The 14,758-nt window shown below is 42.8% G+C and overlaps 1 protein-coding gene across 2 annotated transcripts in view; it reads right to left on the bottom strand.

The window, feature by feature from the left end:
* Positions 1 to 14,758, bottom strand: part of ATP7B (ATPase copper transporting beta) — a 49,802-nt gene that overhangs the window by 19,878 nt on the left and 15,166 nt on the right. For both annotated transcript variants that reach the window (XM_074960200.1, XM_074960191.1), the window contains exons 5-11: positions 14,066 to 14,227; positions 7,752 to 7,828; positions 4,759 to 4,933; positions 3,292 to 3,525; positions 2,867 to 2,958; positions 2,598 to 2,725; positions 71 to 225 (exon numbers count right to left, since the gene is read on the bottom strand). In XM_074960200.1, the coding sequence (XP_074816301.1) occupies positions 71 to 225; positions 2,598 to 2,725; positions 2,867 to 2,958; positions 3,292 to 3,525; positions 4,759 to 4,933; positions 7,752 to 7,828; positions 14,066 to 14,227 (1,023 nt within the window). The remainder of the gene's footprint in view (positions 1 to 70; positions 226 to 2,597; positions 2,726 to 2,866; positions 2,959 to 3,291; positions 3,526 to 4,758; positions 4,934 to 7,751; positions 7,829 to 14,065; positions 14,228 to 14,758) is intronic.

The raw sequence follows: 14,758 nt of genomic DNA, 5'->3' as shown, positions 1-14,758 counted from the left end.
TCTAAAACAAATATCACAAGAGCAAAAGCCTTGCTGATTTATATACAAAGTGCAGTATTTTTATTTTTACCTTTGACATCTGAGCTTCTTCTACCAATTTCACAATTTGTGCCAGGGTGGTGTCAGACCCAACGTGAGTTGCATTAACGAGAACTGAGCCATGCGCATTTATAGAACCTGCAATCACTGTGCTCCCAGGTTTTTTAGTGACTGGCATGGCTTCCCCTAGGACAAAAGAGCAATAGGGTCAGGACAACTACCTGTAGTCTGGGAGCACAGGTACATAAAGATAGATAGCCTGCTACATGCTAAATAATAATTCAGTTTTGCACCATAATTTGAAAAAGACTGCTTTTTTTAAAAGGCTGTATCACTTTTCAGGAAAATGTTTTCCATGTTCATTTTCACAGCAGGAGCCTCAGCAACCATCCACTGCCTCTTTCTTGCTCACTTTGTTACTCGCTTCCCTCCAGAGGCCTGATCCAAAGCCCACAGAGGTCACCCCATTCACTCCAACAGGTTTGGATCAGACACCAAGGCAGAACCTACAGGCTGTTTGGATAGCAGTTATTGAGTCTGAAAGTTATTGATGCCAGTGCTAGCCCACTGTGGGTCCTAATCAGGAATATTTCTCCTCTCCTCCCCCCCCCACACACACTAATAATTAATAGGGAGCCCCCTTGAGCTGCTCAGGGGCCCTAAGCAGTTGCTTATTCTGCTTATGCCTACCACCGGCTCTGCCTATTTTTTATTTTTAGAGCCTTGAATGGACGTGTCCCAGCATATCCAAATGACCTCTGATCCCTGCCACTCAAAAAGATCAGAATCAGCTAGTTCAATGACAGGTTTCAGAGTAACAGCAGTGTTAGTCTGTATTCGCAAAAAGAAAAGGAGTACTTGTGGCACCTTAGAGACTAACCAATTTATTTGAGCATAAGCTTTCGTGAGCTACAGCTCACTTCATCGGATGCATACTGTGGAAAGTGTAGAAGATCTTTTATACACACAAAGCTTGAAAAAATCCCTCCCCGCACCCCACTCTCCTGCTGGCAATAGCTTATCTAAAGTGATCACTCTCCTTACAATGTGAATGATAATCAAGTTGGGCCATTTCCAGCACAAATCCAGGGTTTAACAAGAACGTCTTGGGGGGGGGGGGGGGTGTTAGGTTACCTTGCATAATGACTTAGCCACTCCCAGTCTCTATTCAAGCCTAAGTTAATTGTAAGTCAGCTGCAACCTTGAGGCAAATGAGCTAGACTAGTAAGGTTGTTTTTTAATTATGTATCTCAGCCAGGGAATTCACCATTTATCACATTACTAGTCAGTCTGCTCAGGCTCAGCCGACAGTCGGAACAAGGTGGAACAATATTGTAACAAGGCCATGACCACCTAGGACATCACAATGCTGCACTGCCTGGCCACTAAGAACATCATGAGGTTAGTGGGGAGGGAATTCATATTTTCATGTTCCAAAATTGCATTACAGTGAGTTAAAGGAGAATCCGCTTTAGCCATACTCCTCTGACCACAGGGCCTGAGACTCTTCCTGGCCCTTGTACAAAATACACACGGGGGGGGAAGGGAAGGCTCCTTGGTCTTTCACTCCTTCTCTTCTGTGCACCCCCACAAAGGCCAGGGACAAACTGGCTCAATACATGCAGATACCTTAGGAGAACTTCTTTTGGCATCTATGTCAGAGAGCAAGCGGTCTAGCCCCTTCCCTTCCAGAGACTAGAGAAACTGCCACCTTTGCAAAGTTCCCATGTGCACACTGTGACAAGCACTAGTACACCAGGAGCCAATTTGTATTTCCTTAGTCATATTTTTTTCTACACATGGGGTTAATGATGTGGCTGGTTCTCAAAATGAGAAAATTTCACCCACCCCTCCAAAAATCACATCAACCCAAAGCAAGCAACCAAATGAACAGTTAAGGTTTATGGTTCCTTTAAAGGATTTATAATGGCAGGAACCAGGTTAAAAAAATAATATATCTATGTCTCTATCTCAACATCACAGTTTCCCATGTGGAAATGTCATGAAGTAGAAAAAATTCTGATGAGCATAGCAAATGTTAGGAGATAATGCTCTCCTTCTATCCTGCTCCCTTGAGGAATGCCTGGGGTTGTCCTTCTCAAGTCCGTGCATTCACTTCCTGATGGATTTGAGATATTGTCTATTTACAGTTTAGTTAGTTTTAAAAATGCACCATTTTTGCAAATATTCTTCCAGAGAAAACTCCCTCCAGGTCCCCAGCACCTTTTAAGTCTAAGACAACCTTGCCTAAAGCCCCTCAGTCCTGAAGTCCATGCAACACTGCTGTTAGCTGATCAACAGAAGTCATGATGGTCAGAATTGGACAGAGGCATCTAATCCAGATCCAGTCTTCCCCAAAGTCCGGTGTAACCAGATATCAGGGTTTGAATCAGCCTGGTATAAAGGCCAGTCCCATAAAGTAGTCTGAATCTGTATCAGAACTTTCCCAAAGCTAAGAGGAGTGGATGAAGAGGAGAATGAATACAGGGAACAAGTGTGACCAGTTTAAGGAGGAGATCCAGCAGCCATCTAGCTTTGCTAAGCATAAAGAAAATTACCAGTAATGAGAGATTCATCTGCCATAGAGCTGCCTTCAATGACTTTTCCATCAACTGGGAACTTCCCACCAGGGACAACTTTTACAATGTCACCCCGCTGAACCAGTTCAACAGCCACCTGCTCCTCCCTGTAAGAAGCACCCAATTATGAGAGATGAACAATTTGATCCATCCCGTTAATAGGAACAAAAATGCTTTTACCATTAAATACATCAGATCTAGTCAGCCCATCCCAGCAGGCTGAAGGGCTTTGGGTGAATAATATATACCTGATGACGGAGTGGTCAGGTCCAAGAGTCACTATGGTAGCTTCAGTAGCTTGGAGAGACATTAGTTTAGCAAGTGCTTCTGATGTTTTACTCTATGCAAACAACATAAATAAAAGATAAATGCTTGAGAAGTTGGTCCAATAAAAGATATTACCAGACCCATCATGTGTCTCACATTTTAAGTAGACATGCACAGGGGGCTGGACTTGATGACCTCTCAAGATCCCTTCCAGACCCACAGTTCTATGATCCTGTGTGTGCAGTTAACATAGCAACCCACCAGGCTCTCATCAAACTGCAGCGTACGCCACACTGCACGCCAGAAACACTCCTATCAAAATACATGTAAGCAGTTTCTGTTCATAGAGATGCCATATTATTTTCTTCATTACTGTTCATAAGTGCTTAACGTGTAGACTGGTTACCTTTGCTATGTGTTCCAACCATCTCCCAAGAGAAATGAATACGAATAACATGGGTGGTGTGTCAAAGAACGTGACGGGGCTTTCCTCTGCTTTTTCAGCTATAGCCACCACCAAGATCACACAAGAGTATATATAAGCAATAGTTGTGGCCAGCACAATCAGTACATCCATATTGGCTGTTTTGTGCTTCAGTGATTTGTAAGCTTGGACATAAAAGTACCATCCACCGAGGAACTGTCAGTGAAAGTATATACAAAAGCCTATTAATCACAGCAGTGAAAGCAGGGCATGTACAGTACAGATTATAGCAAAGAGCTGTAAATAGTGAGGCTGACATTAATGAGCCTGATTCTTAGCTCACACTAATTTAACCATGGTCTAACTTCAATGGAATTGTCTTACAATGTAAAACCCCTGGGGACAGAGATGGTCTTTTCGTTCTCTTTGTGCAACACTTCACACAATGGGGTCCCCTGTCTATGACTGGGCCCCCTACCTGCTACCGCAATACAAATGAAAAATAATGGAGTTACTCCTGATTTACATCAGTGTGTGTAAGAGAGAATTAGGTCCATTAAATAGAAATGTTCTAAATAGTTAGATGTAGTCATGTCATAGCAGGACGGTGAGGAAATGCTTTTAAAGCCTCATTGCAACAGAACAGGAATGCAGCAAGAAAAAAGTAACCTAAGTTCACTGCTACCCCACCCACCCATCGCTTCTGTCTCACTCTTATCTTACCCACTTTTCATTTCTTGATCCCCACCCCTCTGTGCTCCTTTCCCCCCTCTCACTGCTCTGTGTTGTACACATCCCTCCTTTATCCTCTCACATTAACTGCTGCAGTCTCAACCACCCTGTGAGGTTAGTAGGTCAGTATTATTATCCTTTTATTACAGCGTAGGGGAAAATGGAGGCATAAAGATTAAGTGACTTGCCCAAGGTCACAGTCAGTGACCAAATCAAGAGTTGAACTCAGGACCTTAACTCTTCTATCATAATGTTCACCCCAGCATGCCACCCCTTTATTTTCTCTCTTCACCTGTCATGTCATGCCTGGTTAGATTGAATTCTTTGGGGAGAGGATACCATCTTATCTATCTATAAAGGTAACTAACAACTTGGGTGCCATATTACATATATATAATAAGATATACAGAATAAGATGGTACCCTCTCCCCAAAGATTTCAATCTAACCAGGCATGACATGACAGGTGAAGAGAGAAAATAAAGGGGTGGCATGCTGGGGTGAACATTATGATAGAAGAGTTAAGGTCCTGAGTTCAACTCTTGATTTGGTCACTGACTCACTTATATATCGGGCCACTTTATCCTATATATCCTGAATTTACAGGGGGGTGGATGCAATCCAATAAGGCTTTCCAGTCTAATTTTTTGTATTAAATCAGATTATGTAAGGGGACATTGAAAGGAAAGAAAATACCCAAGAAATACTGTTTACATACCTGAACTAAAGTGCACAGGACAAAGAAGAGAAGATTTAAAATAGATAATCCAGGAATTAGATTTCGCTCCAGCACCATAGTGCCATGCTGTTGGCCAGCAGGTATTAGCATATATATCATTAAGATTAAGACAGGGATTCCAAACACTAGGCTGCACAGGAAAGATTTCCTCCATCTGAAAAGTAGAAGTAGTGAATCCATGGTATTAGAGTACACTTTGGTAGTACTGGGGCCCAAATACTGCACATGTACAGCTCCCTGGCTAAGCCGAGCGCATTCAGCCCTCGGCAAAACTGGCTCCAAGTCATTACTTCTTTCCAGTGCTTAAACACTTTGGCTTAAGAAGTTCCTTTGCTATCTGCATGTTTCAGATACATAACTCTCTACAAGTAAAAACTGCAAGGTAATCCAAATGCGTATAAAAGAGTAGATTCAGAGATATTTAGGTCAGAAGGGATGGTTATGATCTAGTCTGACCTCCTGCACAATGCAGGCCACAGAATTTCACCCACCAGACTCCTGCCTATGAAGTTTTTCCCCTTTCTTGGGATGCAGGCTTCTGATAGCTTCTGCAGCTTTGATTTAAAATAATCTCAGGCCTCCTCTACCTTTAGATCCATAAATTCTTCAGTCCAATCCACTTCCCTAACTAATTCCCTTAATTTTTGAAAGTCAGCCCTTTTGAAATCAAAAACCCTAGTTGCAGATTTATTTTTGTTAATCCTTCCGTTCAGTTTGAACTGAATTAGCTCATGATCACTTGTGCCAAGATTATCCCCTACAACCATTTCTTCTATGAGGTCCTCACTACTCACCAAAACCAAATCTAAAATGGCATCCCCTCTAGTCAGTTCAGAAACTATTTGACGAAGGAATCCATCAGCTATCGCATCTAGGAAAATCTGAGCCCTATTATTATTACTAGCACTCGTCCTCCAGTCTATATCTGGGAAGTTAAAGTCTCCCATGATCACACAGTTTCCATTAGTATTTACTTTATTAAAAACATTAAAAAGGACTATCCATATCCAAATTAGATCCCGGTGGTCTATAGCACACCCCAAGAACTATCCCAGGGGAGGCTCTAATAGTTTTCTTCCCCAATGTAATTTTTGCCCAGATGGACTCTGTCTTATCCATTTCATCGCTTCTTATTTCTTTACATTCCACCTCATCATTGATATATAATGCTACTCCACCACTTTTACCTTTATTTTGGTCTTTCCTAAACAGCACATACCCTTCAATACCTGTAGTCCAGTCATGACTACTATTCCACCATGTTTCTGTTATCCCTATAATATAATTTCACTTCCTGCACCAGTAGCTCTAGTTCCTCCATTTTGTTACCTAGGCTCCTCACATTGGTGTACAAACATCTTTAATTTTTGCTGTTTGGCCTCACTCACATTCTGTACCCTATTAGGCATGCTCATTCTACAGCCAGTATGACCTATCAGACTGGTATCTACACTGCCCTTCCTCCTACCCACGGCTGTATCCTCTCTTACTTTGTTTTCTTTCCTCTCAATGCTAAAATCCGGCGTGGAGATTACCTGGACATCTCCCAACCATCTCCCCCAAATTCCTAGTTTAAAGCTCTCTTAATCAGTTGTGCCAGCCTCCATCCTGGAAGTCTATTTTCTTCCCTACTCAGATGAAGTCCATCCCGAGAGAACTGTCCTCTGTCCATGAATGCCTCCCATTGGCCATACATCCCAAAGCCCTCATTATAGCACCACTGCCTAAGCCATTTGTTGATAGTCATGATCTTGTCACACCTTTGTTGCCCTTCTCTAGGAACAGGCAGAATCCCACTAAAGATCACCTGAGCCTCGATTTCCTTAAGCGTCTTCCCCAGCCTAGCATAGTCTCCCTTAATACTTTTCAGCGAGAATCTAGCCATATCATTTGTTTCCACATGAAGGATAATTAGGGGATTCTTTCCTGCTCCCTTTAGAATCTTTTTCAACCTCAGGTCTACATCCCGTATCTTAGCACCTGGAAGACAGCATACCCTTCTATTCTCTGGATCAGCTCTGGTTACAGGCCTGTCTATTCTTCTCAGTAAAGAGTCCCCGATCACATAGACCTGCCTTTTCCTGGTGACGGTGCTGTTCTCCAGTCTATCCCCTGTTCCCTCTGGCTGCAAGTTCTTTCCATTCCTATTCTCCCTTGTAATCCTCTTCAACCCATCCTGTATCCTCCTGGGGCTCATATTTGGTGTAGTCTCCATTAACTCTTCCCCTTTTCCTATAGGACCAGCCGCTCTTCTCTTCTTCCTTGCCCTTCCATCTTCAGTGATTACCTGCTGAGCCCCTTCTTCATTTTCCAACTCTGCAAACCTATTCTTGAGCTCTATTTCTCCTTCACTAGCCCATCTTTTCCTCTGCCTGGTTCTTTTAGTCACATGCTTCCACTGACCACTTTCCTCACCCAGTCTCCCCTCAGAATTCCCCAGTCCTGCTTCCATCTGCAAGTCTGAGCTTTTCCCTTCAGATACCTCATGTCTTTGCTCCATAATCTGCTCAAACCCCTTCCTAAACTCAACCAGACTTTCCACCTGCATCTCCAAACCTCGGATCTTTTCCTCCATCAGCTCTATCAAATGGCATTTCATGCAGACAAAACTCTTACGAGGTACCCCCTCCAGGATCATGTACATACTGCAGCTTCCACATCCAGTCATCCTCATTGTGTCTTCCACTACATGGATCACTCCCACTGCTGCCTCTGTATCTGTCATAGCCTTCCCACCTAAATCCTGTTAATCTGGGAAACACAAACCACACCCAAACACCACCACCCACAGCAAAAACAAACGCTCAACAAGCACCACAAGACAAACTCCCCTGTTGAGTAATTGAACTGAACAGCAAATGACTAAGTACGTACATATTAAATATGCCTTGCACAAGCATAAACCAGATTAACTGTTGTGAAGATTTTGGTCACACTTGTAGAGGCCCTCTCTTTGTGAAAGTCATACTTACTGTTTTATTTCCTTTTTGTGATCCAAGTTATGAGCATTAGGGTCTCTCTTGGCCAAGGAAGCATGAAAACCAATTCCCTTTTTATTAAAAGAACAAGACAAAAAGAGTTTGGTTAATTGAGATTTATTATGTACAACAGATGAAAACTTCATCGAAAAGGATAAATTTAAAATCAGAAATGTCAGAACAGGGGACTCTTCCACGCTTTGGTGAATGCCTCCTTATTTATTTATAGTGCCTGCCACAGTGAGAGGAGTTCAGATAATGCTGATGATGATGGAGTAGAAGGCAGAACATGGATGGTAAGGTACCTCTATTATGACACACATCCACAGTCCTAACAAATCAAACATCCTGAGTTTAACGGTGGAGGCAACTGGGATTCTGAAGGACTGATATTCCCCCTCAAACTTCACTGAGGAAATGTTTAAAACAAATACAGTAGAACCTCAGTTACAAACACCAGAGTTACAAACTGACCAGTCAACCACACACCTCATTTGGAACCGGAAATACACAATAAGGTAGCAGCAGAGACCGCAAAAAAAAAAAAAAACCCACAAACACGCAAATACAGCACAGTAGTCTTAAATGTAAACCACTAAAAAATAAAGGGAAAGCAGCTTTTTTCTTCTGCATAGTAAAGTTTCTAAGCCGTATTAAGTCAATATTCAGTTGTAAACTTTTGAAAGAACCACCATAACATTTTGTGCAGAGTTATGAACAACCTCCATTCCTGAGGTGCTCGTAACTCTGAGGTTCTACTGTTCACAAAATAAAAATACCATATGGAGGGTGAGACATCGTTAAATCTGGTGGGTCTGTGAACCTGGAATGCTGTGTGCAGTTCTGGTCTCCCAAGTTTAAGAAGGATGAATTCAAACTGGAACAGGTACAGAGAAGGGCTACTAGGATGATCCGAGGAATGGAAAATTTGTCTTATGAAAGGAGACTCAAGGAGCTTGGCTTGTTTAGCCTAACCAAAAGAAGGTTGAGGGGAGATATGATTGCTCTCTATAAATATATCAGAGGGATAAATACTGGAGAGGGAGAGGAATTATTTAAACTCAGTACCAATGTAGACAAGAACAAATGGACATAAACTGGCCATCGGGAAGTTTAGACTTGAAATTAGACGAAGGTTTGTAACCATCAGAGGAGTGAAGTTCTGGAATAGCCTTCCAAGGGAAGTAGTGGGGGCAAAAGACCTATCTGGCTTCAAGATTAAACTCGATAAGTTTATGGAGAAGATGGTATGATGGGATAACATGATTCTGGCAATTAATTGATCTTTAACTATTCATGGTAAATAGGCCCAATGGCCTGTGATGGGATGTTAAATGGGGTGGGATCTGAGTTACTACAGAGAATTCTTTCCTGGGTATCTGGCTGATGAGTCTTGTCCATATGCGCAGGGTTCAGCTGATCGCCATATTTGGGGTCAGGAAGGAATTTTCTTCCAGGGCAGATTGGAAGAGGCCCTGGGGGTTTTTCACTTTCCTCTGTAGCATGGGGCACGGGTCACTTGCTGGAGGATTCTCTGCACCTTGAAGTCTTGAAACCATGATTTGAGAATTTCAATAGCTCAGATATAGGTGAGAGGTTTATCACAGGAGTGGGTGGGTGAGATTCTGTGGCCTGCGTTGTGCAGGAGGTCGGACTAGATGATCATAATGGTCCCTTCTGACTTTAATATCTATGAATCTATAACCTTGATAGGATCTCCTTAACGGTACAGTACTGCAGGTGTTGGATCATATTAAAGAAGTTCTGTATTAAAATCACAAATGAGTGTGATTCCCCACAGTTTAAATTCCAGGGTATTACTAATCAAGAGGTCTCTTGGTTTTTGGTACTGTTTCTCTCCCTCTATGTGTGAAACTTGCAAGCTGCTAATTGCGTTAGTACATTCTAAGACAGAGTCTGTTCTCAAAGCAATTCACACAGAGAGAGACTCAAAGCAATACTCTGTAACAACAGAAACAGCACCCAGAGACTCCCCGCTCTTTTGTTGTATTAACAATTGTGATTAAAATAGAGATAGAGGATGTATGTGGATGGATGCTTGGTGTGGATAATAACTGAATGATCAGGCAGGTGCCAGCCTAAGAATCCAGTGTCCATCAGCTGAAGAAGGCGTCAAGTGGAAATAACCAGAGGACCCCCGGAGGGCAGACTGGAATCCACCCAACAGCCTCAAGAATGGGAGAACCAAAGAACAAGATAACATCTGGCAGCACGGAGCCGTCAGGAATGTGCTATCTGCTGATTGATTCAGCAACAGCATGATGAAGCAATTCCCATAGACTGGCACAGGAAGAAATTCCTATAAAAATGGACTCTAGAAAGTGAGAACTTTGGGGTCTGATTCTGCAAACCAACTTCCAGGAGCATCAGATGTGCATCTGACGAGGCCCTGCTCCCTCCTCATGTCCAGGCCACCTGGCTAGTGGCTTGGCATGAGCAACTCTAAGGCTGGTAACTATGATAACAACCTTGCAGAACCTGTGTGTGTGTGTGAATAAATATGAGATTGAATGGTATGTTATAGCTATAACTAACTGCTTACTATGATTCTTTCTGTAGTCACAATAAATGTGGTATTTTGCCTTTTTTCCCTTTAATAAGATCCTGCTGGTTTTTATTTTATTGGTATAACAGGTATACGTCAAGCCATCATAGAAAGCAGCAAGAACCAGTAGCGAACAGCAGCATGGCAGGAGTCAAAACAACAAACTAATTAGAATGGGACTGCCTTTCCATGTGCTTCTATACCATGCCCAGCACAATGGGGCCCCAAATCTGACTGGAACTTTGCAGGGCTACTGGAATATAAACACCACCACTGTTAGCACAGGTACATTTACACTTGATAACTGGCATTATCTGAAAGGCCAGTGGTAGGATTTGCTTTACAGAACCACCACCACCTTACAATTTAGTGTACCATTATCAGTAACTCCCACCATTTACTTGACAACTCACTGTAAGGCTGTACCAATTCTGCAGTTTGGAAACACTCTCTGAAGGAATATCCTAGAGCACAAAATGAATTAACTGATTTTGGTACAATCTGTTTCCCTGTCATAGTACAGTAAGTCCTCACTTAACATTGTAGTTATGTTCCTGAAAAATGTGACTTCGAGTGAAATGATGTTAAGCGAATCCAATTTCCCCATAAGAATTAATGTAAATGGGGGGGGGTTAGGTTCCAAGGAAATTTTTTTTTTGGCCAGACAAAAGACTATATATATTTATATATACACACAGTATAAGTTTTAAACAAAACAATTTAATACTGTACACAGCAATGATGATTGTGAAGCTTGGTTGAGGTGGTGAAGTCAGAGGGTGGGTTACTTCCCAGGGAGTGCCTTACTGCTAAATGATGAACTAGCAACTGGCTGAGCCCTCAAGGGGTTAACTCGTTGTTAATGAAGCCTCACATGCTACAAGGCAGCAGGAATAGAGGGAGGGGAGACAGCATGGCAGACAGAGACATACGCCGTGAGTGCGAGTGTGAGAGAGATGCGCATTTCCCCTTTAAGTAGGCTGACCCACTCTTAAGTACACTGCCTTGTGAGTTAATCAGGAAGCTGAGACCGCAGCAGCTGCTGCCAGGAAGCTCCCTCCATCCTGAGCCCTGTCGTGTGACCCCCTGCTCTATGGAGATGGGGTAAGCGGGGTGCAGGAGCAAGGGGGAGAGGGACACCCTGACATTAGCCCTGCTCTTCTCCCCCCCCCCCCCCACCAGCTAGCAGGAGGCTCGGGGAGCAGCTCCAAGGCAGAGGGCAGGAGCAGCACATGGCAGCGGAGGGAGGGACAGCTGAACTGCTGGCAGTTGACAGCCTGCTGGGCGGCTGCTGCACAGGGAACTTAGGGGAGCGGGGAGCTGATAGGGGGGCTGCCGGTCCACCCTGGTTCCAAGCCCCCACCAGCTAGCTCCACAGGGCTGCTCTTCCTGCAAGCAGTGGACAAAGCAGGCAGCTTTGCACAACTTTAAACGAGCATGTTCCCTAACTCATAGACATTAAGGTCAGAAGGGACCATTATGATCTGATCAGCAACGTAACAAAACAACGTTAACCAGGACGACTTTAAAGGGAGGAATTACTGTAGTCTCTGCCATACTGTTCACACAGAAAAATTACACTCCCTCCCGTCCCTCCTGAAGAAAATTAAAAGCATCCCTAGCAAAACTGGCATGATGATACTTCACTATGTAACAGATTTTATGGACGTAGTGGTTACTGCCGAGTTGGTATTATTTTCTCTAGAGGCATATTACAAGGTGTTTTGCTTTTAAGAGTCTGCTCTGAACATCTATTGTGTGTCTCACTGATTATTCTGAACAACCATGGGAATCAATTCCAATTAAAACTGAGGTACAATAGAACCTCAGAATGGAGGTTGTTCGTGTGACACTCTGTACCTCAAAGTAGCACCCTGGAATCCCCATATTCACCACCATCATATAATTATGATATGTTTTGTACAAAGTATGCCTTGTGAGGTATGATTTTAAAAGTCTTAATCTGTTGAACATTAATATCCCATTGGATAGTATGTGCTATCACTATATGTGATGTTATGAAGTATTGCTGTATGTGTTATTGAAATATGTTGTGAGGATGGGAACACCCACAACCAACCTTTCAGGTACTACAACAGAGTAGTCAGACAGCGTCAACGGCTCATCAACATCCATCAAGAAAAGAATCCACTATCCTAGAGATTTCCTGGAGAAGGCACATATGCCATGGGGGTGAACTAATCCACATCATAGCAAAGATATTTTCACCAAGGTGTGGAAGAAACTATAGAAGAGGGGGAGTGACATCTTTATTTGGCCTTGCTCCCTCCACAACTTAATACCTGGAAACACATCTGGAAGACAAAGACTTCGAACTGGGGAGGGTGGTCCCAGGCCGGGAAAGAGTCCCAGCCTGTGTATTGAGGATATGTGACCTGTTTGTACCCTCTGTCAGGGTGAGACACGGCTTGATTCAAACCCTGTTTAGTTTGTAGAACTCAGACTGTGAATTTATTTTTATTTCTTAAGTAACCAACTTTGATCTCTATGCTTGCTACTTATAATCATTTAAAATCTATCTGTCTGTAGTTAATAAATCTGTTTTATATTTTATCTAAAACTGTGTTTTGGTTGAAGTGCTTAGGAAATCTCAGCTCAGTTTGCAAAGGCTAGTGTGTGTCCTCTCCACATCACAGAAGAGGCAAACTGGGTAATGAACTTACACTGGCCAGGCTTCTGACCAGGGCAAGACAGTACGGTTCTGGGGTGCAAGGCTGGGGAGGTGGGGGGAACTGGCTGGAGTCTCCCTGTTGATGGTTCATGAGTGGCTGGGAGATCATTCATGTAACTCAGTTGGGTGTGTCCCTGCCTGTGGATGTCTGCGTAAGTGCAGTGCCAGGCAGAGGTTTGTGGCTTGACATAACATCACAGTGTGAGAGGGACACCCCAGATTGGTGGGACAGAGGGCTCAGCAGTCCCACAGTCCAGGTTGCACGCCAGGAACCCCATCGCAGTTTGTAACTCTGAAACGTTTGGAACTGAACAAAACGTTATTAGTTGTTCTTTCAAAAGTTTACAACTGAACATCGACTTAATACAGCTTTGAAACTTTACTATGCAGAAGAAAAATGCGGCTTGTAACCATCTTAATTTAAATGAAACACAGAAACAGTTTCCTTACCTTGTCAAATCTTTTTTTTAAAACTTTCCCTTAATTTTTTAGTAGTTTACATTTAACACAGTACTGTAATGTATTTGCCTTTTTTTTTTCCCCTTTTGGTCTCTGCTGCTGCCTGACTGTGAACTTCCGGTTCCAGATTAGGTGTATGGTTGACCAGTCAGTTCATAACTCTGGTGTTTGTGACTATGAGGGTCTACCGTACGTTTTCGAAGTGGTATTTACCTGGGTTTAGTGCCTTTTTGCTGCAGAGAGGCTCTTAGAGTCCCTAGGTGGCAGTAGAGAGCAATCTGAGGTAACATTCCATTGGACTATCTGCAGTTCAGAGAAGGACCTGGTGCAGTACACTGAACAGTAATGAGGGGTACATCACATTTTTACCAGCTATTGATCCTTTTAAAAAACACTGAAATCGTTAATGTCTCTGGAGGCTACCCTTTGAAGTATGTAGCCTCCATTGACCATACACTATTGGCTTTGTCACATATGGGAAAGTGTACTTTATCTAAAGCTGCAAAGGTCAGTGAGCCTCAGCACTTTTAGTCACTTCCATTTGTTTTAACATCACCTTATATTTATTATTGGTTTGTTTTAATAACTTACCTCAATAATTTGTATAATATCTCGAGGTCCAATGATTTCAGGATCAAACTGGATGTGAGCTTTGCTGGTAGCAAGTGCCACGGAGGCATAGAAGATGCCATTAGTTCTGGTTAGTTTGGATTCAATATTGTGAACACAGGAAGCACAAGTCATCCCCGTAATCTGAAGAACAGAAATGTAAATGCAGTTAGTGATCTCTACAGTTGAGAGAAATCTCTCTCACCACTGCCCCTGAAGTGGGACTGGTGAGGGGAGAGGGAAGCAGAGAAGCAGCCTTTATTTCAGAAGTTGGAAATAGAGCATAGTAGGATTTGGCCCTGTATAAACAATTTGCAAAGTTTATATAGAATTTGAGATCTTTGCATGAAGTTTCAGGTATTATTATTAAAGCCCTGCGCGGATATAAAAATTTGGATCCGCATCCAATCTGCATCTGCAATAATTAACTTGTATCTGACCCACGTTCCATGCGCCCCCTTTTTACCCTGTCTTACTGTTAGAGCCCTGCATGTATACAAAATTTTGGATCCGCATCCTATCCATGATCCGTAAATATAGTAAACAATACAACCGCATCAGCAGATATAAAGTGGATAGCCACAGATTTGCAGGGCTCTAATTATTATTATGTATTTGATCACCATTATTCTGGCCATAAAGAAAAAAAGTATTAGCAAGTCTGAAGATGTGTTA

Source organism: Natator depressus, chromosome 1 (assembly GCF_965152275.1).
Source record: "Natator depressus isolate rNatDep1 chromosome 1, rNatDep2.hap1, whole genome shotgun sequence".
Classification (NCBI taxonomy): domain Eukaryota; kingdom Metazoa; phylum Chordata; order Testudines; family Cheloniidae; genus Natator; species Natator depressus.
The sequence above is the reverse complement of the archived record's forward strand: the minus strand, read 5'-3'. Positions and strand labels throughout refer to the sequence as shown.